Source organism: Numida meleagris, chromosome 16 (assembly GCF_002078875.1).
Source record: "Numida meleagris isolate 19003 breed g44 Domestic line chromosome 16, NumMel1.0, whole genome shotgun sequence".
NCBI lineage: Eukaryota > Metazoa > Chordata > Aves > Galliformes > Numididae > Numida > Numida meleagris.
Window position 1 is genome coordinate 1735509 of NC_034424.1, and position 27391 is coordinate 1762899.

The 27391-nt window shown below is 54.9% G+C and overlaps 1 protein-coding gene across 2 annotated transcripts; it reads left to right on the forward strand.

Moving 5' to 3' along the window:
- Nucleotides 1-27391, forward strand: ARRDC1 (arrestin domain containing 1). 2 transcript variants are annotated; one of them, XM_021413956.1, is made up of 8 exons: nt 1-222; nt 13164-13274; nt 22375-22425; nt 22915-23069; nt 23560-23742; nt 24121-24297; nt 24577-24982; nt 25698-27391. In XM_021413956.1, exons 1-8 carry the CDS (start codon nt 105-107, stop codon nt 25760-25762), a joined length of 1266 nt encoding a protein of 421 aa, XP_021269631.1. In that variant the 5' UTR covers nt 1-104; the 3' UTR covers nt 25763-27391. The 2 variants fall into 2 exon arrangements, with proteins under 2 accessions (XP_021269631.1, XP_021269632.1); XM_021413957.1 differs by lacking the exon at nt 1-222 and adding an exon at nt 9854-9956.

Genomic DNA, 27391 nt, shown 5'->3' on the forward strand with positions numbered 1-27391 from the left:
GGGGCGGCCCGGCGGGGCAGGGCCGTGGGGCTGGCGCGGAGCGGCACGGAGCCGTGCGGTGCGGCGGGGCAGGTAGCAGCGGAGCGGAGCGGGCCGGCGCGGCCATGGGGAAGGTGCAGCTGTTCGAGATCCGCCTCGGCGAGAGCCGCGTTATTTACAGCCCCGGCGAGCCGCTGGCCGGCACCGTCACCGTGCGGCTCTCGGGCTCGCTGCAGTACCGAGGTGAGCGCGGGGCCTGCCCGGGGCTGGGGACGGGGCTCCCCGGGCGGCGGCGCTGCGCGGCCGGGGCGGAGCGGGGCTCGGGGCTGGCAGCCGCTCCACAGCCCTCGGGCCGGGCTGATCCGGAGCATCCCGCAGCCGGGTGCGGGAGGAGGGGAAGGGGGGGGCTCGGCCCTGCCCGCTCCGTGCCCCCGGGCTGGGCTGGTGGCCGAGGGGCTGCCCTGCCCGAGAGAAGTCGGCGGCGGCTACACGTGTTGTGCTGGGGAAATGCGAACTGAGGTTTTTTTTTTTTTTTTTCTTTCCTTGACGTTGTCCTGTTCGCTTCTGCCTCTATGGCAAATTACTGGGGGTAAGGAATTCCAAAGAGCTTAAAATGCAGTCTCACGTCGCCGGGGGATGGCCGTGCTGCCCCGCCGCGATGTTCCTTTTCCTCCAGCCCCTCTCCCAGGTGCCCACAATGGCTTTTGGGAGCTTCCTCAGGGAAAGAAAAAAAAAAAAAAAAGAAAAAAAAAAAAGAGGCATCTTGGACAAGTGCAGGCTTGTCGGGTGCTTAACTCCCTCCAGAGTAAAGCGGCGCGTGGGTCTTCTCGTTGGCTGCTCCCAGCAGTGCTCCTTCCAGGGAAGGCGTTGGCAGCAGAGCACGCTGACCTCCAGCCGCCCCGCTGCCTGCGTCCCTGCGGGCTCAGCTGTCCTTTGGTACCGAGCGCACTGCGGCTGAGCTGGGCTTTGTGAGGGATGGCAGGTGCGTCGAGGCAAAACTTGAGGCACGCTGGCTGTGGCTGTGCCTCCTCCTTGTGTTAGAAGCGTTGCGAGTGCTCGTTTTGAGCTGAGGTCCCTGCGTGTTGGCTTCACCGCTGGGGTGGCAGCTTGCCGTGGCTGGTACCTGTGCCTGCCCAGATAAGCAGTGCACGTGGGGACGCGGTGCCCGTGTCTGCGGAGCACAGGGTGGCTCCTTGCTGTGTGCCCTGCCTGCTGGGCATGTCTCACCTTCAGGAGAGCAGGAGGAGTGGTGGCTGAAGCATCCTTCTGGGCACAGCAGCAGGCAGTCTGCAGAGCAGGTCCCTGGACCCGACGGCAAAGGGGTCAGACAGCCTCTGCCACACTGTGCCTTCTGGGCACGCGGGGTTGATAGCAATAGGACAAGGGGGAATGGTTTTAAACTAAGACAGGGGAGATTTAGGTTGGATATTAGGGGGAATTTTTTCACTCAAAGGGTGGTGACACACTGGAACAGGTTGCCCAAGGAGGTGGTGGATGCCCCGTCCCTGGAGGCGTTCAAGGCCAGGCTGGACGTGGCTCTGGGCAGCCTGGTCTAGTGGCTGGCAAGCCTGCCTACAGCAGAAGGTTGAAACTCGATGATCTTTAAGGTCCTTTTTAACCCAGGCCGTTCTATGATTCTGTTGGGGTGTGGGGAGAGGTGGGTGGAAGCTCTGCAGCTTCCCCAGCTTGTGTTCTGTGCTCTGTCCAACCACACCTCCCATTACCAGGACTAACAAGCAGCTCCTCGGGGCAGGTGTGCGGTGCTCGCCCTCTGCAGGATCATGCTCACGGAACCCAGGTACGGTGCTTTCCATTTCCTGAACTGGTCTGACGTAGTGTGTATTTTTTTGAGACTGCAAATGCAAACAAGCTTGCAGACGATTACTTCACACGGTACCTCATTTTATGGCTCTTGGAAATTGCCTCTATCAAAGGATGGTCAGTGCAAGCGCACAAAGCTCACTCTGCCTTGCCAAACACGCTGGAAGTCTTGGGTCATAGGAAAGCTTAACTGGAGACACACCTTTTAGGATCATAAATGCTTCCACCTACGCTGGCTTCCTTGCCAGCCCTCTGACTGCAGTAATGGCTGTTCAGTAACATGTTGGCCTTGCTGGCCATGCAGCAGCACAAATGGTGACTCAACTTTCGTGACCCATGTGGACCCTCTGGGGCCACGTCAGTGGGGCACACTCACCCCATGGCCATGCCAGGACGGAGGTCTTCCTCTGAGAACTTCTGGGCCTTGAGGGAGAACACTAATGGGAACGCATGTCCCTAATTGTTGTGCCTGGCTTGCTGGGTAAATCATCAAGCGCCTGTGTACAAAGAATAATTAACAGGAAGCTGGCGCTGGGACAGCTGGGTATAGAGTTAATTTGGGGGAGGCGGGAGGAAAAGAAGTTGCTCGCAGAGCACGGGCAGCCCTGCTTGCTGGCAGGAGCGTGCTGGAACAACGCTGATGCTGCTCTGGGGTGCTGGAGCGCTTTCCTCGCTGCTCTGCAGCATCCAGGGCCATGTGGGTTATATCAGCCCTGATACCTACTGCTCAGCGATGCTTCTTGTGGGCAGAAGTGTAACGGTAAAATAACAGCCCTATCTCCCAGGTCACGGAGAGAAAAGAAACTGAAAGCGGTTTCCGGAGCAGATTTCAGCACTCTGTTATTTTGCTGTCCAGGTTTATGCGATGATGACTTGACTTTCAAATCGGTCCCTTGAACTACAAATCACAGACAAAAATACTGCTGTCTGTTCATGCTCTAGAAGTACCCAGGTACATAATTCTCATTTCTGCAGAGCCTGGCAATCATCATTTTCTGCTTTAATCTTAAATGTAGTCAACGGTCTGACTTCTCATCTGTAGAACTGGGAAATCTGGCTGTGGAGGGGGCTGAAAGCAGATCTCAAGCTGCATGCCCAAACTAAAAGGTCACTTCTGTGTCACTGGAAGGGCAGCAGGAAGTTCAGGTGTGGTGATGTGTGCTGTGCCTGTACCCTGTGCCCTGCATGGGGAAAACGGTGACACCTGAGGATTCTGTGTTAGCCGTGATCCTCTGTACAAGTTGGACTCTGACACAGGAAAATATTGATCCTGCAGAGGGCTGTGGCTTGGGTTGTTCTGGAAAGCGATGGCAAAAGGATGGATTCATCCTTTCACCTGTCAGTCAGCCGGGCAGGAGGGTCCCATGGCTCAGCCCTGCTCGGATGCAGCCTGGCAAAGGAGCTCGATGCCAGCAGCATGCAGCTGAGTGTGATCCCAGTGATTTTGGAAGGTGAGGTACGGCAGTGGCTGGCAGTGACACGCAGGACCGCTCGTATCGCTCTGCAGCATCGGCCCAGCAGGCCGGATGGCTCCGGCAGCAGGGGCAGTGGATTAACTTTCTTTTCTCATTGTCTGGAGCGAGACAGCAGTAAGCTGTGTGGCCAGCCCTGTCTGAGACTGGGGAACAAAAGAGGGATTTTTGCTATCCTGGCTGGCTTGCTGCTGGAACTGAGCTCCTCTGGAGTCAATAACTAATCACAGGAATGTTTTGTGTCTCTTGTCTCCGCAGCGTGTGCCGCTCTCTGCTTCTCCCCCCACCCGCACACCACTTGTGCTCATCTTGAGAAACTGTTTGCTGCTTTCTTTGGCGAGGAGACGTGCTCCGGCCCTCCCTCTTGTTTAACAAAGTGAGAGAACAAGTGGAGTGGAGCTCTGTCAGTCTGATTTGCTTCCAAGTGTGACAAACGGGGTGCGATTGTGCGTTCTTTCCCTGGAGCAGCATGGAGCTGGCAGGGGCGTAGCTTGTCTTCTGAGCTCGAGTCAGGTAGGCAGGAGGGACACTCCCTCGCTAAGAGCAAGAAACTCTGGGCTTTCTGTCCCTCTTCCTGAGGCAGTTCCCCATCCCATGTAGGAACACTGCAAACAGGCACCGGCCGAGGGAGAGGAAGCTTTCCTCTTTCTGCTTAGGGCTGCTGCTCCTGAAATGGCCTGGCAGGCACGCCAGGGACTGAGCATTTAGCGTGGTGCCTCTTTACTCGAGGGCTGATCACCAAGATACTGTATGTGCAGCCTCTAGGCTGCTGGCGTGACCTCTGAAGGCAGCAATTGCTGTGGAAGTTTGTCATCTCTTTGTGAGGCTCTTAAAGTTGTCACTTAGTGTCTCGCATGAAAATGAAAGGTGCTTCAGGGGGAAGGAAAAGTGCAAAGGACCTGGATGGCTGTGAGCCTTGTGTGCAGGTGTGCCTGCGTGGCCGTAGTCCCCATTTCATATCTATGATCTGAAACTGGAGGGGTAGTAGCTGCAGACCACGGAGGTGGGCAGGTTTCTGTCTGCTTGCAGTGCCTTTTGAAAAGCAGCTCCGCGTTCCCCAGCACTCTTTGTAGCAACTCTGAGGTTGTAGTGAGCTGGGGGTCGGCCTCTTCTCTTTTGTAACTAGTGACAGGACGAGGGGGAATGGCCTCAAGTTGCGCCAGGGGGGATTCAGGCTGGATATTAGGAAATACTACTTTTCTGAAAGAGTGGTCAGGCGCTGGAATGGGCTGCCCAGGGAGGTGGTTGAGTCACCAGCCCTGGAGGGGTTCAAGAAACATTTAGATCTAGCATTGAGAGACATGGTTTAGTGGGGTTATATTGGTGGTAGGTGGATGGTTGGGCTGGATGATCTTGTAGGTCTTTTCCAACCTTGCTAATTCTATGATTCTGTGATTCTTTGGCCAGTTAAAAATTGCTGGTTGTGTGCGTATGTCAAGTGTGAACTGTGTGTATTGGTTTAGCTACAAGTAAGCTTGTGAGTGGAGGCTTTTTCACCAGAGAATGCTCAGCCCTGGCTGGGTACCGCTCTGTCTAGGATCACACACAGCATTTAGAAGGGTGCTGGGTGCCAGGTAGTTGAACAGAACAGATGAGCGAACTCCCACAGGTGTGTCAGCACCCTGCGAGGATATAGGGGTGTCCCAAGGTAAGGACAGACCCTGCTTTCCACCGCCTTGGCAAGATGAGGGTGGCAAGTTTGTGCCAGTCTGCAGCTGTTTAGAGAACTGGTTTAAAAGTGCCCCAACCTTTGAGCTCTTTAGTCTTGAGTCTTGATTGAAAACCGGAGCTTATCAGATATCCACAGCAAAAAGGCTGTTTCCGAGAAACATGAATCATTTCTGGAGTGTTAATGCTTATAACTTCCAGTCCTTTGTTCTTGCTGAAGGAGCCACGTTCTTGATGGCTCTGGCTCCAGGCAGAGGTAATGCTGCTGCTGCTCGCTCTTCCTCCCTCGTGTGTACGCACCCGCCTTAACCCCGGGTGTTCCCTGCACTAAGACTCAGATCAGAATGGCAGCATCTGTGGGGAGGAAGGCTCACCGTGTAGGTTTGACTGGGTGCTTTCTTGATGGAGAGTGTCAGCGTGGGGCTGGGTGTCAGCTCAGGAGGGTTAGCTCTGAGTCCCCAGTGCCATTTTGTGTCTGTGCAGACATCTGCAGGTGTCCAGCCTGGCTGTGTGGACCATCGTAAGAACCCGTACTCCTCCTAGCATAGTAGGAATTTGTTATGAATCTGATGCTCTGCTAATAACGAGAACATAAGTTGCCTTTCCAAGCTGATGATCGTGCTATAAATAGAGAATCCAGCTGCTTGCATTGAATGGCATCAAAGAAAATCATAGGAGCAGCTCTTATGCAGAATGAAGTGGGTTCTGGCTGCTTTCTCCCAAGTTGCTGGGACTGGGGGAGGAGTATTTCTTGACAGCTGAGATGTGTGAAAGCAGTGCTTGGGAGCTCAGCGTGGCGTGAGAAACCTTCACTGGGGAGCACGTGGCTGCGCTCTGCCATGGCCACCCTGTGCTGTGTAGTGCCTCCAGCCAGGGAGCCAGCCTGTGTGTATACTGGGGAGTCAGTGGGTGACTTTATTAGCTATAAATAAGGCTCTTCAGGAAGAGGCACTTGAAACCTCCCCTGCAGGAGGGGTGAGCTGGCAATGGGCTCGTGCCTGGGAGCAGCCAAGCTGAGCCACGCAGGTCTTGGCATGCTCTGTCTGCTCCTTGAGAGCTGCTGCCTGCAGCGGAGCGGCAGGGCAGGTGGGCTGCAGCACAGAGCTGCGTGGTTGCTTGTCCCCGTTCTGTTGTCAGCTTTCCTTATAGATGGCTTCAGTTGCTCGCACCAGGATGTCCAAGCAGCTGTGAACTTGCTTCTTTGGTCCATCTCAGTGGTGCTGTGGAGACAGGCTTACTTCAGGGCACCTGGCTGTGACAATATTGTCTGTGCTGCCACCTCTCAGCGCGTGTGGTCAGGGCTGTTCAGCCTCTAACAGGCCTCTCCATCTGACTATCAGTCTGGCTCTGTGAAAGCTCCTCTCTTGGTGAAATGAATCCTGGAGACACCGTGCCCAGGAGGAGTGTCACCTCTGCTTCTCAGAATTGGCACCATCTGCAGGACTGGCTGTAGGCCTGGAGCCCTGTGTCCGGCAGTGCTCTGGAAGGCAGTGAGGTTCTGCTGGAGCGAGCAGCAACCTAACAGAGAGGTGGTGGGTGCCCCATCCTTGGAGACACCCAAGGTGAGGCTGGACAGGGCTCTGAGCACTGATGGAGCTGTGGATGTCCCTGTTCACTGCAGGGGAGTTGGATCAGATGGCCTTTAAGGTCCCTTCCAACTCAAACGATTCTGTAATTCTAGAGGAGCTGCTTGAGCCGCAGCCCCTGGACGAGTGTGCCCGAGTCCCAGCAGAAAGCAGGGTGACTCAGTCCCTCAGCAGAACCTGGCCCAAAGCAGCCCTCCTGCTTGGGTGTTACAGTGAGCCTGTTGAGCATGAATTTCCAGAACTCTTTGAAGCCTTTATTTAGAAAGAGCCTGAAAAGGGAGTAGGCTCTGGTGAATCAACCTCTTTGTGGCAAGCGGAGAAACCTGATCAGTCGACTGATTATCTGCTCTTGTGCAGAACTGAGGGGCCACGGGGGAGGAGGTCACTGAACCTGCCCAGGGTGTGGGAAGAGCAGAGCTGGTGGTGGCCATGGGCCGACCAGTGTTCCCAGAACATCAGAGCTCGGCCTCCCTGCTGCTCACTGCAGTGGCTGAATGGCCGGCTTGTTCTGCTGGTGTGCTCCGTGCTGGCAGGGAAGGAACAAGCGTGTTTGACAATGAGTTTAAAGGAGCGGTTTGTTACAGTGTGGACCTGACTGCTCTTCCAGCACCTAGTGAATGCCTCCTGGGACCTGCAGTGTGGTTTCTGTGGTGGGGTTTCTTGCCCGGTTCTTCTGTTTTTAGACAAGGAAGTCATGTGTACTGGAATATCCTAACTGCTTTGGCCCAAAGTAGGGCTAAGTGCTGGGTGGAAACCTCTTTCCATTTGGGCAAGCTATAAAAAAGTGATTCCTCTCTTCAGTTTCACACGGCTCTGCCTGAGGAAGGTGGCTGTGGTGAGGCTGCAGTGCTGAGTGCTGGTGGTCCTGGCAGCATTCCTCTGCACCGGGTCAAGCTGTGCCAGCTCTGCTCTGCTGCACCTTGGCCATGTGGGAGTTGTATTCCCCTCCCATAGGGCTGTTCGGGGGCCCAGCCCTGAAGGTAGAGATGCTCTGGCTGTTTACGCAGTGAGTCTCGAGCACAGCTCTGGAGGGTAGATGTGTCTGTCTCCCTTTCTGAACTTAGGCTGTGAGGAGCAGAAAGAAAAGAGCTTTCTGAGGCTGAAAGCTGCCTTAATGCACCAGAATGACTCTGACATCTCCTCTGTCCTTCTGCTCGTCTGCAGCCCCTCTGCATTTCTGATGGATGTTAGGAAGGAGGGTGCGAGTGCTGGCGTTGCAGCTGAGGTGGGCGACTGGCACAAAGATTTCCATGGTGAGAGTGAGATCTGCTTCTCTGTTCCAGATGCTGCGTTGCCTGCTGTGCTGCTGCCCGATCTGGCTGTTTGCAGCACTCAGGGGCTTCTGCCCTCCTATCCTGGCAGGGAGATGCCGGTTTCTCTGCATGCAGCTGGTGGTGCTCAGTCGCTCCTGCACCTGAGGACCCATTGCTGCTCTGCATTGCACAAAGCATTGCTCCCGGACCACATGTACAATGGGGTGAGAGTTAGAGAGTTTGGGCTCCCTGAACTGGGCTGTGGTGCGACTTTCTTCCTTCCCTGCTTTCTCTGAAGCCACACTGCTGCCTGCCCTGTGACTGGCGCTGGTCCTGCAGGAAGCCCATGGGCCTGGTGGTTGGCTGTGGTGGTGTAGGACCTACATCCTTCTGCAGCTTACAGAAAACCTCTCTTTTGCAAGAGGCTGTTTTGAGGAAAGGGAATGCTGGGGGAGTGTGTTTGGTAGCAAGGCAGCTGCAGCAGCACTCCAGGAAGCGAGGTGAAGGCTGAAGTGCAGCCATCAGACCTGGCGTGGGGATGCAGCAGGTTCTGGGCCTGTTGCAGGGAGATTTTGGCATCAGGGCTCGATGGCACGCAGCCATCCCCGTGGTGTCCAGGTGGCACCACTCACCAGTGAGGTTTCCTCCCATCCTCCCGTGACGTGGGTGAAGACAGGCTCATTAAATGTGCTCAGCCAGGGATTTCGTTCCAGATGCTCAAGATGACCCCTTTCCTCCGAGGGCAGCCTGCGTGCTGATAAAACTCTGTGATGCTATAAATAAACCTGTCAGCTCTGTGAGGGAGAAAAGCCTGCAGTTTGTCCTTACCAGGAGCCCGGCAGCTTGCTTTCTTCTTTGGGGTGTGTGTAGAATCCTGATTTTGGAGAGGGGCTGGAAACAGCAGGCATTCCTGCTGTGCGCCTGTGATAGAGGAAAGCGCTTGCAAAGGGAGAGGTTTGACCTTGTCTGGGTAAAGACAAGGCCAGGAGGCACAGCTCTGCATCTGCAGGCACACCTCTGCCCGGTCTCTCTTTGGAGAAGCCTGCATTTCTAGGATAAGAACACCCTTGATGTGTTGTTGAGGTGGATTTTGGCCAAAACCAATCACCCTTAGCGTAAGTAATGGCTGTGGGTCACGTCACCCATATAGCAGAGCCGTCACTACCCAGTTGTTGCTACGGGTGGAGTTGTCACTGGCTGTGTGTGCAGGTGATGCTACAGGCTTCCTGCAGTGAGTTGCAGCTGTGGGTTAAAGTTGTGTGCGAGACCCAGCGGGGACCTCCTGCATTGGTGTGGCAGAGTCAGCACTGCTGTGACAGCTGGAGAAGAGGGGGGACACCTCCTTCCCTAGCTGGCGGCTGAGTCCCCTTCCTGCCCCTGTGCTGAGCTCTGGGGCCGGAGGAGATGGGAGCTTCTCTGGGCAGTCCTTCACTGTGCCAGACCCACTGCTGCCTCCAGCTCTGTGAGAGCTTTGCTCTTACCTTGCTGGCTTGCGAAATGCCCGGGACTATTTGTGTCTGACGGAGTCCCCGAAAGGATGGGGACAGCTGAGAATTAATTAGGACCTGCTGGTTTAATTAGTAGATTCTTGGTGTATTTGTGCGCAAGGGTTGGGAGCCTGAGGAGCAGCCTATCTTGTGAGCTTCCAGCCTTCCTGTGCAGAGAAGGACACGAGCCCTTTGTGTCAGAGCTTGTACTGGTGAGTTTGTGAAAGCCAACCTGTCCAAGGTTGTGCTTTTCTTTGTGGTCTTGGTTTCCTTGGTACTTGTTTTTTATAGAGCTTTTCTAAGAATCACCCATTCTCTGCAAGCTGCTTGAGAGCTGCAGTTGTGCTGTGTGCAGGTCTTGAGTCCCCCAGACTGGCCCCAATGGGGTTGGCAGCCTGTATGCTGTCAGCTGGGCTTGAGGGAAGGGCTCTGGGCTGCCATGGGTCTCTTTTTTCCCCCCAAAGAAGCAGGACCATAGTGCTGCTGCTGTGACAGCTCGTTGATCTGTAGGCACAGATTCTTCCCACTGCTATTGATTGGGTGGCGGTGGCTCAGGGCCATCTGTCCCCTCCCTGTCCCAGGGGCTGGGCTGTGGCTGTGCCTGGCCGCTGTGGCTGGCGGGGCCAAGGAGAGGGGAGAATCTCATTTAAGCATGCTGATGGCTGCTCGCTGCGGCTCCGATGGAGAGGGGTGAGGAAAGGGCTTCTCTTGGCTGGTTTCCATGAAACGAAGACTATCTGATGCAGACTCGCTGGGCTCTCACAGCCCTCCTCCCCTCTCTGTTGCTGTTGTTGTCTGGAGCCAGGCACACTGCAGCCCTTCTGCAAGCGCCTTCGGGATGTGCTGTGTGTGGTCAGTGCGGATGCTTTGGGGTGGCTTTGCAACCTGTCTAGCCCTGTGCTTGTGGGTGTGGGCTCACTGTTCCCAGCTGAAGCTCTTGGGTCCATCAGTCCAGATGCTGGCAGGCATGAGCTTCAGCTGGCAGAAACTCAGGGCTGGGTTCTGGAAATCGGGGTGGGTGCTCTATGCACTCTGCTCTTCACTTGCCTGCGGTGCAGCACCAGCTCTCTGCTGGCAGGGAGGTCAGCTCGCCAGATCAACAGAAAAAGTAATCTGAGGTGTATGGCTGCTCTCCTTACATCACCCTGGGAGAAGGCAGACGTGCCCAGCTCCTGGCATCTCTATTTTTGCTTAGAGCAGAGATGGATATGGCTGAGCTGTCTCCTTTTATTTCCAGCACTTGGCGAGTGCTGCGATGCGTTGCTAAAGATGTGTCTGGCTGGATGCAAGCTGCCGCTTCCAAGAGTGCTGGGGGATCGTGGGGTGAAGGGCCCCTGCCTTCTGCATTGCTTTGTGATTCGCTTCTCCTCTTCTCGCTGCTCTTTGCTCACCCCTCCACTTCCCCTACAGCTTTTTGCCATTTTTTTTTCTGTATTTATTTAAAGCAACCTGGGTAAACAGAGAGCAGGAACATGGGAACCGGGGCTGCTGGTACAACTGGATTTAGGAGGTATTTTTTATGTGTTTCTAACGACCAGAATCGAGTTGTTCTGATGTACGAACTCATCTTATTTTCTGTATCTTCTCCTTGGCACGGAGATTGCCTGCAGGGAGCTCCTGGAAAGTCTCAGATTGTGCACTTAGCTTCCTGGCAGCCTGGCTGACGAGCTTTGCACCTCGGGTAGCTCCAGTTGCTGCAGCTCCGATGGTGCTGGTTTGCCAGAGCTGTCCCGCTGACCCCGCTTTTAGCTCGCAGCTGCCCCCAGCACCGCGTGCCTGGGTTCTGCCTGGCAGCTGCTGGGTGTCCTGGGCTCCTCCTTGTGACCAGGAGCCCGTGTGCCCCAGGAGGAGTGACCTTCAGGACTGTGACTGCAGAGAGCCGCCCATGGTGAGGACCCAGAGACTGAAGCCTCCTCTCTTGGCAGTGGCCACGCCAGTTTGCGTTGTCAGTGGTCAGCTGAGAAGCCTTGGAGCTGGCAGCGCCGTGGACAGGCAGAGATAGAGGAGCCCTAGCTAGCTGCACTGAGGCTTTCAGATGAGGTCTGTGTGTAGCCCTGAGGTTTGTTGCAGAGGAGCCCGGCTCGCAGTGGGGAACAGCAGCCAAAAGTTGGCTCCCAGTGCCGGGCTGCAGAAGCTGCACTGCCGAGGCCCCATCTCCCATGGGAAGGGAGATGGGGCAGTAGTGTCTGTGTGCAAATGTGCCCACCTGCATTCCTCCAGGAACAGGAATCTCTGAGCACTTTGATGCAGCAGGCAGGCTTGGATAGAAGACTTCCATCCCCAGCCCAGTGTCTGGGTGTTGCGACAGATGGTGGTTATCTTTAAACTTTTTAGATGGTCGTTATCTTTAAACTCTGCAGCTGAGGGAGGCTGTGGGGAGCCTGTTCCGGGGCGGTCCCTCCTGTTCCTGCTGGGGCTTTCTCACATTTCCCATGTGAAAACATGGGAGTGGAGTGGCTGAGCCTGGGCTTGGTGTGAGTGGAGCCAGCCGGGCTGTCTGCACTGGGAGAGCTCCCACCCTGCTGAAGCCGCTCCTTTTGCCGTCTGATGGAGCAGTGGGTTTCTCCAGGGGGTTTGTGGGGGGCTCAGCACTGCTCTGTGCTCCCGGGGACCCATGCCAGCTCAGCACAGGCATGCTCGGTGCCACGGCAGTGCCGGCCATGCTCTCCGCTTTGTCCCCAGCCTCAGAAGTGCCGGTGTACCTCGCAGACATGGACAGAGCCAGCGCGTGGCAGTGCTCAATTAATGAGAGTTGGCATCTGCTGCTGTTCATCCCATGCCCTCGAGGATGAAGCGGTGCTTGGGCTGCAGCGGGCTCGGCTGCTCCAGGTCGTGGTCAGGCTGTGACTGGGTGAGCAAGGCTGTGGGTTGGCTCGTCCTTCTTTGGGACCAGAGACTTTGAGCCCCGAGCAGCCAGTTCATTCCGAACTCATATGGCGGAGCACAGGGGAGGGGATTGGGGCATGAACTCTGCATTCTTCCTGCAGAGACAGCTGGGCTTGGGTTTCTTTCCACCCTGAGTCAGGCTGGCAGGGCAGGTGCTGCACAGAGTCATGCGAGGTGCTTGTGAGCTATATCTCTTGCAGCTCAGTGCTTGTGAGGCAGGAGGTGGAAAGCTTGGAGCAGGAAGGCAGCCCTGAAACCGGGTGGATTGGCTGCCTGCCTCCTGGGGAGAGGCTTCCTGTGAGACACTGCTGGGAAGCAGGTGGGTGAAATGGGGGGAGAGCCTGTCTGGTGGCTCCTGCTGCCTTCCTGCGAGCAGAAGTATGCACCCGGCAGGTCCAGCGAGGGATTTCTGTAGGATCCTTAACAACGCTGTTGCAAAACCTAGTGGGAATCGGGACAGGAGACGTTCAGTGCTGAGCAAAGCACTGCAGGTGCTTCTTGGTGTGTAACAAGCAGGGCAAACTCGGGGATGACTTTCCCAAGGCAAGGCACAAACATAGCTCCAATTCCGTGTTTGCTTTGGAAGGGTTGAATGGCATCCTAAATGCTTCTGGACCTGGCTATGTGGCTTTGCTGTGAATCCTGTATCTCTCACAGCAGGAGAAGGTGCTCACTGGAAGTGGTCTCTGGTTGCTGAGAAGCACCGACACCAGCAGCAGCCCTGGTGCTGAAGTCACTGTGCTGGGGCCTTCGGTGTGCGGCGGCCAGCACGAGAGCTTAATGGTGCCGACAGCTGCAAGTAGCACTGGGGGAGCAGAGAGAGTGTGGTAGTGCTGAGAGCGAGGGGAAAATGTGCTTCTGGGCTGGAGGTGTGACCTGATTCCCCTGCTCCCTTTTTCCACCCTGTGCGTGTTCATGAGGCTCTGTCCAATCACCACGAGGCCTTGAAGCAAGTCTGAAGCTGCGGTTTTGCTTTCTCCCGGCCTTATGCATGTTGTTTCTCTTCAACAGCCATCAAGGTGAGCTGCGTTGGATTCTGTGGGGTGTCAAACAAGATCAATGACACTGCTTGGACTGTGGAGGAGCAGTACTTCAACAGCACGCTGTCTCTGGCAGACAAAGGTGAGCTCCACAAGGACATGGTGGTGATCTGTGGGCGCACGGTTTCTTACTGGGAAATGGCTGACTCTGGTCTGCAGCAGTGCAGTGCTGTGAAATACCCCTTCATAGGCTGCTTTGACCTGAGCACAGGAGATGTGAGCCAATATTGGAGACAGCATGAGCTGTGCAGAGAGGCATCCTGAATAGCTGCACAACTTGGCAGCTACCTTAAACATGGCTGCATCCCCTGGCCCTGCTCTGTCTAGAGCGGAGCTGTCAGCAGCCTCTTTGCTGCTGTTGGTGGGTGTTTGTGAGCACAGTGGTTGTGAAGGCCCCGTGGCTTCACCCTGCTCTGCTTTCCGTATGTTGCCTATGGAGGTATCAAAACACTTATCAAAACTGGTCAGCAGAAGCTGGTTGCAGACTGGGAGTGGTTTGACTACACTGAAAGCAACGTGGGGTGTTGCTCACCCTCCAAGAGAAGCACTGAAAGGGTGGCATGAGCAGCCTACAGCAACTCCCAGCACGCAGCTGCCAGCCCACATGCCTGGAGATATAGCAGTGGGGCTGTGTTATCCTGTGGGTAAAGTGACACCAGTAGCCTCGGGGGAATCTAGGTTCGAATGAATGCTGTCATTCTGCTATTAAATAGGTCAACCTTAGCATAAATAATTTATGCTATGCTCTGGCTCCTATCAGAATCAAGAGGTGCCAGTATTCACCTGCCGAGGGCCGTGGCTTTAGCAGTAATTGTAATGTGGCAGTAGGCCAGGCTAGCAGCGCAGTCCTCTGATGCTGCACTGATCCTCTGATCTAGTAACAGGAAATGGGTGAAGCTGAAGTGGCAGCTCCTGCCAGCTCAGCGATTTCTCAAGCAGAGCTTTTAGCATCGAGGGGAGACTGACCTCACTTGCAGGCAGCGCTGCTTGCTCGGGTCCCAGGAAGGGAGGTGGCTGGCTCGCTGCTTGGGTTGGCTCCTAGTCTGGGGGCTGCAGGAGGAGTCAGACTGCTTAGGAAGGCAATGGGAGATGGTCCTGCTTTTGGAAATGGCTGTGATCACAGCCAGGGAGCCCAGGTTTGAATGCTGGAGTGGAAAAATCCTGGAGGATTTTGAAGGGGCTGCAGGCAATTCAGTGTGGGTGAGCTGGAGACTGAACAACGGTGGGCTTCTGGAGAAGCTTAAACCTGCAGCTGCACTGAAAACGAACTTCCACGTGTTTCTAGTATTAATGATTCGTGAGGGAACTGTGCTACTGTGGATGGTTCTGTGCTGGTAAGGCTGAGTTACCGCAGAAGCCATGAGACAGGAGTGGGAAAAGGTGGGTTTGGGAAATGCTGATGGCTGCTACTGCAGTTGGTTATTTGCAAGGTTACATCTTGGAGCAATGTGGACTGGGAAGAACAGAAGGAAAGTGCATTGATAGCTGCACATTGTCCCCTAATGTGACACCTTTGAATACCTGAATTCCAGAAAACCTCCAAAAACTGGTATTCCCAACTCCTAAGGTTATCACAGAAAGTGCTGGTCTTTTTGCTCTTGACTTTTCTGGAACCCAAGCTGTTGTGCACTGCTCAGTTCATGTGTCAACCCCAGTACTGCAGGCAGCCTGGGCCTGAGCTGTGAGGGGTGCTGAGGCTGTGCTGCCCTGGTGCTGCCGTGCCCCCAGGCTGAGATCTGCACAAAGGCGACCAGCCAGCATCTTCCTGCAATAATGCAGCTCAGGGCAGGAGGGAGCAAGTGCCGGTGGAGCCCGACTGATCTGAGGAGTTGTGAATGCAGTGAAGGGAAAATCTGTCCTGTAGGACCACTGAGCTTGGAGCTGAGGTGCATCGTAGTGCTGTTCCTGCCCTGTCTTGCGAAGGTGCGTTGAAGTATTGGGGAAAAAAGCAGGTTGCAGCTAGCAGCAATCCAGAGCAGCATGCCAGATACTGTCACTGACTTGCCCTCTCCTGCTTTTTGTGTCAAGAGTAACACAGCTGTTGGCAGCTGGGACAGCATGTGCATGCATGTGGCTGGCATGCCCTCTGTGCTTTATCACCCCTCAGACAGCTGTGTCCCTGTCCCCTTTCTGAATTGGGAATGGCCTTGGGCTGGGTGCAGGGGAACCCCTGGCTCCCTGCTGGCACTGTCCCCAGAGCTCTGGCTTGTGCAGGCACACTGTGAGGGAGGACCCCAGGTGTCCCCAAGGCCACACAGCCACCACGTGCCCAGCTCTGCTGTCCTTGGGGCTTCAGCAGCGCTGCTCCCGGGGGATGGAGCAGAGAGGGGAGCTCGGTCTGATAAAACGCTTGCACGATCTGTTCCCATGTTCCGAGCAGCAAAATAAGTAAGAAGAAAAGTGGCCTGTGCTCTTGGAGGACATGCTGGAGGAAAAGGAGAGGAGGTTTGCAGAACTGTGGAGACTTGGAACTCTCTCTAAGTGTTTGAGAGCAGCTCTGCTCTTCTGCACCCACACACCTTTCTGCTGAACTCTGAGAGGGGGCAGCCAGTCCTACATGGCATCAGCTGTCATTTGTGTTACAAATGCGATTTACTTTTTTTAAAGGGTGTATATTGCGTGAGAGGAGACAGACCCTAAAAAATATCCTGTGTGCCCACTTTGCAGCACCAAGGCACTATTTAAGGCACTGGCTACGTCCTTAACTTCTTTCCTTGCTTCCACATCAGAGCAGCATCAGTGTGTGTGTGTGTGGGGGGGCTCAGTCTCCCTCGCAGCTCAGAAGGCCCCACTCACCACCATGCTCCTGCCTCTAGGAGCTGGGCATTATGCAGGGTCCGTGCTGTAGCCTTGGCAATGACTCGCAGCCCAGTGGTTTAATGAACTGTGCTCGTTAAGAGAAGCTGCCAGGAAGTGCTGAGGGCAGCAGCTGCTCTGAGTACATGCAGCCAGGACCTCACTGCTGTTTGCTGGAGGACACTATGCAGGGCTGGGGAGGTCGCTCAGCCCGTGGGGGGGAACTCTTTGTTTGCCTCCAAGAGGGGAGGGTTTGCTTTTCCCACATGACCTGAGTTTGGCTTGGCCCCTTGCTCACTGGTGCTGGCTTGTCCTGGGTCATCTTTTTGCAAGGAGAAAAACAAACAAATGCAGTGATGGAGGGAGCCCTGCAAATGTGAATGGCGTTGGTTTTCCCTGGGTATCTGTGGTACAGGAGTACACCAGTTGCTGCGAGTACAAAATAGCCCTGCTTGTCCCCACTGCTCAGACAGAGAGATGTTTCTCTTGATCTCATATAATGGAGTAATTCAGCTCTTCTCCCCTCCCCTGCTGCAGCTCCGGCCTCATTCAGCCGGAGAGGAGCAGGTCTGCCCTGAGCCTGCACAGGGCTGTTTGCTTTGGCCATGCTCTGTCTCCAGCTGTGCACACAGCTTTTGCCCTGTGGATGGATTGTGCATGCAAAGGTAGACTTTTTCTTTAAATCCTGCTTGTACCTGAGTTGATCCCACGCAGGGAGCTGGCTGTAATTGCCAGCTGACCTTCCTTTTGGCATCTTGTTAGCTAGCTAGCAGGCACTGCGGGGAATTCCTGGCTGCTACACCTGCTTCCTCCACTGGCATATTTCTTGTGCAAAGTGCTAAAATGGGGCAGCTGTGCATCACCTCTTCCCTGCTGGCCTGGCACGACACCTTCAACAACAGGCTGAAAGGTTACAGTTCTGTCTTCCAACAGAATTAAAAAACCACGATGACCTGACTGGCCAGGCATGGAAGGATGCAGGAAGGCTCTTGGTCCGTTCTCAGGAGTAAGTGCGTTTGCAGAGGGGAGCAGAGCAGCAGAGCTGGACAGCCCTGGAGTAGGTGAGAGCAAACGTGAGCAGTGATGAGCCCTGAGGAGTCGCTGGTGCCTGGTCGTGCCCACACTGTGCTGTGGGTTATGGAGCAGTAACGGCACGTTCAGCCCAGGAGAACCACGTGGAAGGAGCTGCAGTCGCTGTGGATCTCAGCAGCTTTCTCAGCATTTCCTAATTTCTTGCCTCAATAGATCACTGTTAATCCTCAGAGGTTTCTGCAGCATTGCTGTACTGCCAAATCCTACTAATTCTTTGAAAATGTCACTGAGAACTGCTGATACAGAGATGTGTAAGCAGCAGAGCCTTTACTGCAGCCTCGCTGCTGAGCTTCCTTGTGTGTTTTCTTCCTCTGTGGGTACCTCCTGTGTTACAGAAAGGTTTATGTCGGCAGCATTAACCACATGGGAGCACTGGAGGTTGTTCCCACTGTGTGTTTGCGTGCAGCTAATCCAGCATGAGCAAGTTGCTTTGAATGGGAGCCTAGAGCTGGGGCTGTGCCCGCACTGCTTGTGCACCATCCATGCTCAGCTGAAGGCTGCTCCATAGCAGCAGTGCTCTTGGGCAGGCAAAGCCAAGCTGAAGGCCGTGTCCTCCCCTGGCTGTGGATGCTGTTGGGGCTGTTCGGGATACTGCTGCTCCCTCTCAGGGCTGCGTCTGTTGCTGGGCTGGTGCCAGCAAATGGGTGTGTTTACCCTCATTTATTGTAGCTTGTAATCCCATGTATTAGCTTAATCCACTAGAGTGGGGGGAATCCTGCTAATGCTGTGACAGCCCAGCATCCCCTGAAGTGCTCCAGTGCAGGCAAAAGTAATGCTCCTCTTTGGAGACAGCCTCCTGGACGAGAAGAGCTCTCTTTTTGCTTACGATGTGATTTGCTGGGCTGGAAAGGTGGGAAAGGAGAGGCAAAGGAGGGTAGGGGTGTGAGGTGCTGGCTGTCAGGGCTGTGTGGAGGGGTGGCACTTCCCAGCAGCTGAGGAATTGGGATCCTGTTGCACAGTGCAGAGGCAGGGCTGCCTCTTTCTCTGCTCAGAAGTACAAACCAGCACTCTGCTCCTTTCCTGCTCTCCACCTGGATGCCAATCATGTCAGCCCCAAGGAGAACCTGAGCTGGGCATCTGCAGCTCTGATACTTGCTGAATTCGGTGGCTTTGGGGAGCTCACCTGCCCCGGGGCAGCAGGATGCTGCAGGGAGCTCGTATCGCTGCGAGCAGCGGCAGGGAGCCAGCAGGCACCAGGTACCTGGCTCCACTGCAGACTTTGGCCAACACACTTAATACGTCGCTCACTGAGTAGCCAGAGAGATACTGCCATATGGCCGGGCCTGCTGTTCCTCTGTTAGAACAACCAAAAAGTATGTCCTGTCCAAAGGCTCAGCATGTTTGTGCTCTAGAGCAGCAGTGTCTGCTGTCGTCGGCAGGGTGGTAGCAGCCAGCAGGGCCGGAGGTCGGGCAGGAGCTGGCTCCGTGCCGGGGTGGAGGACACCTCCCAGGCTCCTGGTCCTGGCTGCAGAACAGGTAGCACCCTCCTCTTTGGAGAACAGAGGGAGCAGCACGCTGAATATCCATCCTTCTAGCCCTCAGCGAGCTGTGCATGAAGGCTGGCAAGGCAGAGAGAGGTGAGTGCTGCACCCTGTGCTGCCGTTACAGCTGTCTGGCCCCGCAGGCTCCGGCATGCTCAGACGTCTGGGCTGTCTCTCCCAGTGCATCAGAGCGTGAGATTTCAGAGGGGTGAGTAATGCAGCTCAGCTGAATCTATCGTTGCCGTGCATCGGTGGCCAAGGCATCTCCCCGCCCTCTGCTGGCTTCCCTGCAGCTCTGTGCCCTGCTGGCACTGACCTGGGCACTTTGTCCTGGTGGTGCGGGCTGCTGTGGGCAGGCAGGAGGCACTGCTGGGCACGGAGCCCGGGCTCCTGCAGGGTTTTGGAGTGGAATGGCTGGGGCTTGGGTCAGCAAACCAGGAGGAGACGTTTGGCTGATGTCTCTGTGGCAGTGCTGGTTTGAACTTCCGGCCCCACCTGTACTGTAAGAGCAGTTTGTTGGTATGGGCTGCTGGAGGGAAAGCTGCAGAAAAGCCTGGGAAGCATACGGGCTTTGTGATGTTCAGCTCTTCTGCCAGGGCTGCTCCCAGGCCGGGCTGCCTGCCTGCACCTTTGTGCATCAATCCCAGCCTCTCTACAGGTGCCCCCCTGCTGGATCAGGCTGAGCGCAGGAGCCCTGCATGATGCTGGGGGAAAGTCTGAAACCTCTGTCCTTGCATGGCATACGAGGTGAGTGGTGTGACAACGAATGTCCTGAGCAGCATGGGATGCTCTAAGATGCACTGTGCAGTGTGGAGCTGGGCTCAGGGCTGTGCTCCCCATTCCGAGTGATGCTCTGTGGGGTACTGGACACCCCAGTGACCTTCTGGGTACCAGGTAGAGAACTCAGTATGAGCACTGTGGACTGAGGGGTTTCCTTTCTGTGCACCAAGTCCTCCTGGTCCTTCTCCACATCCACTGGTGCAAGCAAAGCCCCTGTCCCAGTGTGGCAGCGAGGAGAGTGGCTGAGCCATGAAAGGGAGAGTCCCGTGTCCGGACAAACCCTTGCTGGCAGCGGAAGCGGGAGGGGAAATCTCCAAGGTTGTTCTCTGCTCTGTGCTGTTAGTGTGTCTCTGCTGCTCCAGCTCCTTGGGTTGCCTCCTTTTTTTTCTTCTCTTCTTATGGCAGCAGTTCCTTTTCCTCCATGACTTTGTAGGGAGGATGTTTGTGGTGTGGGGCAGCTGAGCCCTGCTGGCTCGGTTCCTATCGGGAAGGAGGGCTGCAGGTACAGCCCCATGGCAGAGCCCTGCTAAGCTGCCTCCCTCCGCTGCCTAATGACTTTCTCAAGATATTTTTAGCTGCACGTAAACTTCAGGAAAAGCTTTTGCATCTGAACACACTGTGGCCTTTGTTTGGGCTTTGGGGAATGGTGAGGTAATGGCTTAATGAGGCTGTGGCAGCTTGCACGGCCCTTTCCCCTCACTCTGTGCATTTAAAAGCCGCTTGGGAGCCCTGGGGCATGCAGTGCATGGCTCCAGATCCGTGCTGCGCTCCTGTGGACCTGGTCTGATCTCCACTTAAGCGTGTCCTTAGCAGAGCTCCTGGTGCAGGAGCAGGGAGCAGCTTGGCTGCTGTGAATGTCTGCCTGCCCTCTGCAGCACCCGGGCTTCCCAGCAGCCTTGTCAGTCTGCCAGGCACCCGAGCACACCCAGGCTTTCGTAGGAGCCTCCCATCGTGGTCAGGATCTTCTGTTTTTCTTCATCTATTTTTATTAAGCCTTGTCCCAGGAATAGCTCTGGCACTGGGCTCCTGGGTATGTCTGTGTGGGGCTGCCCAGAGCTCCCTGCTCCGGCAGCCTCCAGGTTTGCAGCGTGGGCAGCAAATGCAGGCGTTGGGTGCTGGGGCCCTGTGAGCAGCTGGTCATTCATTAGCTGTTCATTAAGCAAACGATGCCGTGTGGTGGTGGGTGCTTGGTCCAGGTTGCTGCGACCACTGGAAAAATTCGCTGTATGTAAGGGGTCTCAGGGCTGCATAAAGCTGCTTCCCAGAAGTGAGGACGTGGCTGTGAGGTCAAAGTTTTGCCTTAATAAGGGGCAGGAGCTCTTGGAGCAGCGGCTGAGCTTCGGGTTGGCTGTGTCCTTCATGTCAGTGAGGCTTTGTGCTGGAACCTACAAGCAAAGGCACCTGCTGTGTCCGAGCGCTGCCCTCCACTGAGCGAGCCTTTCCCAAGAAGGGAATAGGAGAAGGCTGAGATGTCTTGAGGCTGCCAGAGAAGGCATTGAGTTGCTTTATGCCTCCACCTTGTGACAAGCTGGGATGTTGCATTTTAGCCTACATATCTGGTTTTATCTGGGGGACAAGGAGGGAGATCACCAGGAATGTGTTTTGGCTCAGAGTGATGGCGGTGACCAACCATCTCCTTTCTGTAAGGGCTAAGCACATAAATAGACAGCTCTTCTTTTCTTCCTGACTTGCCTTAGTGGTGGGACGAGATCAGCTGCTGCTGTGTGTGCTGGGGCTGCGGGCAGTGCAATGTTTCCTAATAGGAACTGCGGACCAGGTCGAACTCTTCCTCATCTGCCTGGGCAAGTGCTGCAAATGGGGGTTATCCTCTGCTCCCTTTCCCTGTCGTATAACCTACCTGGTTCCCTGATGCTGGGGCTTTATGACTGTCAGCTCTGCAGAGCCAGCATTGCTAACAGGCAAGCTGTCTCCTTGCTCTTGCATCAACTGAACAGCTAGCCAAATTTAGAGCCTTAGTACCTCCAGCAGTGATCCTGCAAGGCAGAACAAACACAGCTTGAGTTAATAGGTATCCAGGTCTCCTCTTAGCACTGCCAATCTGGAAACAAAACCTCTCATGTTTATTCAGCAAACGTGGATCGCTCTGTACATCTTGGTGCTTTGCTGGCTGAAGGGGTCCTGAGGAGCTGTGTGATGCTCCCAGCTCACACTGTGGGGCTGGTTTGGGGTCACTGCTGCTCTGGGAGGGGTGTGGGATCCAGCTCGGCACAGGGGAGCCTGGGGTTGGGGCTGTCACTGGAGCTGTGTGCCAGATCTTGGCTCTGCTCTGTGCCCTGGATGCGGAAGTTGCAGGGAGCTGAAGAAAACTAGTGCTGAGATTTGAACTCCCAGCACTGGGCTGGGAGCCTGCAGCCTTCCCTGAAGTGCTCGGTGCCATACGTGGGAAGTCACAGCTGTGATTTTCTGCCCCACACTGCGATATGGCTGCCTGAGGGGAGAATTCAGGGACATTGTTGAACTTACTTCTTGACTCCGGTCCTCCAGACAGCTGGGCTGAGGTACTGCAGGTCCTTTCTCGTGGCCAGGATCCACAGGGGTGCATTTAGGCCTGGGTGTTGGACCTCTTGTTCCAGCTTGGTGCCCACCAGACCTCCGTATCCCACCCACAGGCAGTGCCTGTGCTTCCTCGTCTTCCCCTGAGTGGCTGCAGCCTACCTGGGGGAAGCAAACACACAGCATTCCTCCTTCATGCCCTGTATCAGTATGTGGGGCTGACTGCCCCCTCTAAATCACACTGTGGCACTGGCATCCCTTCAGCCCTGCCCAGGCCACGTTATTTCCAAACTGTCTTAACCTAGGCCTCATTGGGAACGGAGATGTGTCCTGACCCCAGGGACAGATGGGTGGCTCCTTGGATCCAGAGGGTGAATGTGGTGGTGTCCAGGGGTGAAGGCAGCTGGACAAGTTGTGTGGCATTCCCTTGGCACTGGCCTCTCTTGCCAAAGTTCATGTTCCAAAAATACCATTCCAAGGTGACAACCTCCCACTTACCTGTTACTCTTATTTCCACAGGAGTCCTTTCAGCTGGGGAGCACAACTTTTCCTTCCAGTTCCTGCTGCCAGGTACGATTGCAGATACACGGCTGGAGGCCCTTTCACGTGAGCCAGGGCTTCCCCAGCTTTGGGAGCTGTGCTGAGGCCCTGGACTGGCTGGCAGAGGCAGGCTCGGCCCAGAGGTGCCAGAAGGAGTGTAAGGATGGCTACAGACAGCAGAGGAGTTTAGGCAAGCTGTAGGCTCTTACCTGGTGCAAAGCTAGGTCTGCACTGCTGCTGACAACTTGGACAGAACCCTGTGGGCTCTCAGCTGGGCACAGTGGTCCTGACCTGTGGCTGGCCAGCTGTCCTGGGTGCAGTGTGCTCTGCTGTGGTGTGGGGGTGCCTTCTGTAGGGAGGCTGAATGACCCAAGTGCTCAGGCTCAGGTCTTTTTTGGGGAGTCATACGTGCTCTAAGATGCTTGCAGAATGCTTTAGGTGAAGAGTAACTGTCTCAAGCACAGAAATGCTTGGCTTAACTCAGTCTCATGACACCTTTTCTTTCTGTCTTGACTCCAGCCTCTGCTCCTACATCATTTGAAGGTCCTTTTGGCAAGGTCCTCCATCAGGTGAAAGCCGTGATAGACACACCTCGCTTCTCCAAGGACTACAAGTGCAACAAGATCTTTTATGTGCTCTGCCCTCTCAACTTGAATGACATCCTTGATATTGAGGTAGGAACGAGGATGAGCTTGGCTGCGAATCATCAAGGCATTGGTGCTTCTCCTTGTCATAAGTGATATGTGGGAATAATTGTGTATTTGGGTAATTCTCTGATTGCATGTCCTGCCTGTGCAGGAGCAGTCTGGGGACTCCTGCTCTTGGTCTGCCTTGCCATCAGTCCCCACTCAGTGATTTTTTGACTTCTCCACACGTTGCTTTGGAAGAGTTAGTGAATTTTGAACATGCTGAGAGGGGCATCTCCCTCTGCCAATAGCACCAGGTGCTTGTAGAGGCCTGGTTTTGGGGAACAACTTCTGAAGGGAAGAGATGCTGCAGGGCAAGAAAAACTGGGGGGATGGAGGAGAGAGGCCTGTTGTCTGTGTTACTGGTTCTTCGTGGCCTCTTAGAGCAGATATTGCTGCTTGCTTGTTTGGGGTCCAAGTGTTTTCCTCGAGGCTCTCTGACTCTCTTGGGTCGCCATTTGTCTCTGCTGTCCTGCAGCAGCCCAACACTATGTCAGTTACCAAGAAGTTCAACTACAAGCTCGTGAAAAGCGGCAGCGTTATCCTGACCGCCACCTCCGATCTGAGAGGGTACATCGTGGGGCAAGTGATCCAGCTCCGCACAGACATAGAGAACAAATCGGGCCGGGACACCGGGGCTGTGGTAGCCAGCCTACTCCAGGTGAGCATCTGAAAGGATGATTCTTTGGCTATGCTGATATCCCACCTTGCCAAGGCCAGTGTGAACCTGGCTGTTTCCACCACAGTGAGCGTGGCTGCTGCCTTTGTCTGGAAGGTGGCAGTAACTAGTCCAGACCTCTGGCTAGCTTTGTTTCTCCCTGCCTTCCTGGGGAAAGAGGTGGTGGAATTTGTCTTGCATATAGCAGCTCAGTCCATAATGCAACGAGGGGTTATTCCTGCCCTGTAATACGTGTATTACGTTTGTGCTCGTGGTTATCTGACAAAACAGTTGGGTGATTTTGTGTCCTGCCTTACTTTGTGGAGGACAGATGATCATCTGCAGTCTTTCTGCTAGCTGTTTTTATTCCTGTCCGCACAGAAAGTGGCTTACAAATCCAAGCGCTGGATTTATGACCTGAGGACCATCGCGGAGGTGGAAGGCTCAGGAGTGAAAGCCTGGAAACACGCGGAATGGAAGGAGCAGATCCTTGTTCCAGCACTGCCCCAGTCCATTCTGCAGGGCTGTAGCCTCATACATATCGACTACTATATCCAGGTGAGCAGCTTGATGCTGTGCTGCAGTTATGGGTGTGTGCTGGGGGCACCTTGTGGGTATCAGAGATGTAGCTTTGCTGATGAACTCACTGTGGCTTGTTTTGCTGGTCAGTAATGATGGGTGAGGCTGCTCTTGTGCTACTGTGCTCCTTTCTGTGTCAAGCTTGATCACTTGAGCTCAGCAGTTTTGTGGAGTAGTGGCTGCCTTGTTAGATGAGCCTACCTGTGCCCTGTGCAATGGATGACAAAGAGAATTCCACTGTTTTTCCTTCTCTTCCAGGTTTCTCTCAAGTCACCCGAGGTTTCAGTCACCCTTCCCATTTATATTGGCAACATTGCAGTGAACAGGGTCCCCCTGAGCCCTTCTCGGTCTGTCCAGCACCTACCTTCTGCAGTGGTACCCAGTGCCCCCCCGGAGGAAGAGGAGGCTGCCAGCGGTTATCACCCCATGGACAATGTCTTGATCCCCACCAAAAGCCATTCCCAGCAGCAGCCATTTAGCTACGCCCCAGGACTGAGCTTCCAGGAAGCGGACTCGGAGCAGACAGGCTCCCCAAATCACCCCACCCTCTGCCTCTCGACAGGAGCCACCGTCCCTTACTACGCCGAGGGAAACGTGGTGCCTGTGCCCACTGCTAGCTCTCTCATTTTGCCTCCAGAGTACAGCACGTGGGGCTACCCATACGGTGAGCATCCCGTTCCTGAGACCTAAACAGTCTGGCAGCGTGATAGCAAACATCTGCTATGACAAGAGTCTCTTTGCTAGCTGAAAAGGCTGGAATATAGAGATGTCAGCCCGCCGGGGGCTGAAGTCGGAGGGGATTGTGAGGACTCCCTGCCTGCCTTCTCTGGAGGAGCTCGTTGTGGCGGTGACAGCCAGCTGTCCATTCCCACGTCCACACCCGTGCTGCCCTAGGCTCGTTCTGAGAGGATCTCCCTGCTCTGAAATGAGCTTTCAGCCTCCCACAGATATAAAAACTCCTTGGCTTGTGGTGAGGCTGGCGGGAGCAGAGCCAGGAAAGTGATGTAACTGAAATCTTCTGTCTGCTTTGGAGTGGGCCTGCATCTGGTCTGGAGACAGAAGCTGTGGGGGCGGGCACTGAGAGACTGTTCAGGATGGAAAAGCTCGGGGAAATCCCAGCACGCTGCATTCCTGGAGTGGAACTTGTCTGGGGTGGCTGGGACCAGTGGTGTGGCACAGCCCTACCTGAATAAAGCAGGCAGTTAGCACTGGGGTGACAGGAGATGCTCGGATGTGTCACTTCAGCAGGGCAGGCTGGAGGGTCCTGGAGTGCCTGCATGCATGTGTTCATGGCTTGCTATGCTTGGTGCTGAATTACACAGATGGAGGTGCAGGGAGCTTCCCACTACAACCATTCTTATTTTTTCTTTTCCCTGCAGAGGCACCTCCATCCTACGAGCAGAGCTGCAGCAGTGCCAACTCCAGCATCAGCAATGGCAACTAGCCTCCCCTGCTCCACGCCCCATCGGCACGATGGTTCACCTGCCTGCTGCGAAGTCTGGTACAGCACAAGGCGTCTTTTTATCTCTGTGGCTGCTTGGCAGAGTAAATGGCACATCCTGGCCTGGGCTTTTTAAGTCTCTTTCTTGGGAGGGGGAAGAAAAAAGAGCAGCCAGAGCAACTGTGTTGTGTGTGGGAGAGGTCTGAACCGTCTCCTTCTGCTGCACCAAGTGCTGGAAGATCTGGTCTTGCCCAGGGATGCCCTCTGCAGCAGCCTGTATTTGAAGTGCTGTAGTCACCACTAACTGCTTTACTATCGAAGCACCTGTGATGCCTTATCTGAAATGCTCCTGACTTGGCATGTCTCCACTGTAGGTGAAGGCTGGGCTGTGTGAACTTTCTTTTCTCTTTTGTGGGCTGTATGCCCTCCAGAAATGCTTTTGACAGCTCTTCCTCCTCATCCTCGTAGGTCCTGGGGTAGCTGAAACAGGAGGTTTCTTGGAGTAAGCGGGGGTGGAAGGTCAGGGACTCTTGCCAAGCCAAAAGCACAAGCCCTCGCTGTACCTGCGTGGTGGGATGAGTGACTGGCAGCCGTTGGTCCCCGGGCAGTGGCCTGGACCGCCGCCTGCTTGTGCTGAGTGGAGAGCAGGCTCTGTTAACAGGGAGCCTTTTTAGCAAGGATAACTTTCCAGAAGCCCTAGAGGAGACAGACCGTCCTTACTTGCTGGTAGGACGACCAGTGCTTGTCAATCTGTACAGGAGACACCAGCTCCCGTGCCCAATCTCCTGCTCCTGCCGGGCACCTGCTCCATCCCAGCCTTAGGCAGGCCAGAATTCCACGACAATCAAGTTCCAGAAGTCTGTCTGATGCTACCTCTGCGTCTGCCCAAGGACCCTGTCCGTGGAAGCCCCATCCTCGGCGTACCCTCCCCTTAGCCTGGCATCTTGCTCCCTGGTACCACAGCAGTGCGGGAGGGTGCGTGGCCTGGGGACGGCGGGTGCTGCTGTGCTGCTCCGAGTCACTGCAGAAAGGAGAGAGTGGGAACACAAACTGCTGTGCTTCATTTGCAGCCTCTGCTGGACCTGGCGGGTCAGGGGAAGAAGCTGGGACACCGAAAACAACATTTCCTTATTTTTCCGTTTGCTTTTTTTTTTTTTTTTTTTTTTCCCCCCTTGTTGTTTCGCTTTTTAGCATTGACTGCCCAAGCTGAGGAAACCAAAAACCGGATCCTCAGAGCTGCGGGCACCCAGCCAAGGCTGAAACTGCGGACTGCACCTTTGGCACCTCTGAGAATTGGTCCCACGCTTCCTCATGCTGGGCAGGCAATATCTAACAAACCTCCTAGGAGCTCTGCTTCCTCACACCCCTGGCTGGCTGCTGGGGACAAGCCCTGCTTTGCACTCTTCCTTTGCAAAAACTTTTATTTTGTTTTAAAAGTGTTGGACTGCTTTAAGGGTAGAGTAGAGAAGGTGCCGTTCTGAGCAGTGCTGGCACAACGTACCCCAGTGTTGATAGAATGACTGTCATTGTCCCTAAATATATATATATATATGAGACAAAGTTTTGTTTTTAATGATCGAATTCATAAATACAAATTTTAATGCTGTATTTAATAAATTATTCCAAGAGAAA

Coding starts and splice junctions, on each gene's coding strand:
- ARRDC1 (XM_021413956.1), top strand. CDS start 105: ATGGGGAAGGTGCAGCTGTTCGAGATCCGCCTCGGCGAGAGCCGCGTT. Junction 23,743..24,120: donor TGGTAGCCAGCCTACTCCAG/GTGAGCATCTGA, acceptor CTGTCCGCACAG/AAAGTGGCTTACAAATCCAA. Junction 24,983..25,697: donor CACGTGGGGCTACCCATACG/GTGAGCATCCCG, acceptor TTTTCCCTGCAG/AGGCACCTCCATCCTACGAG.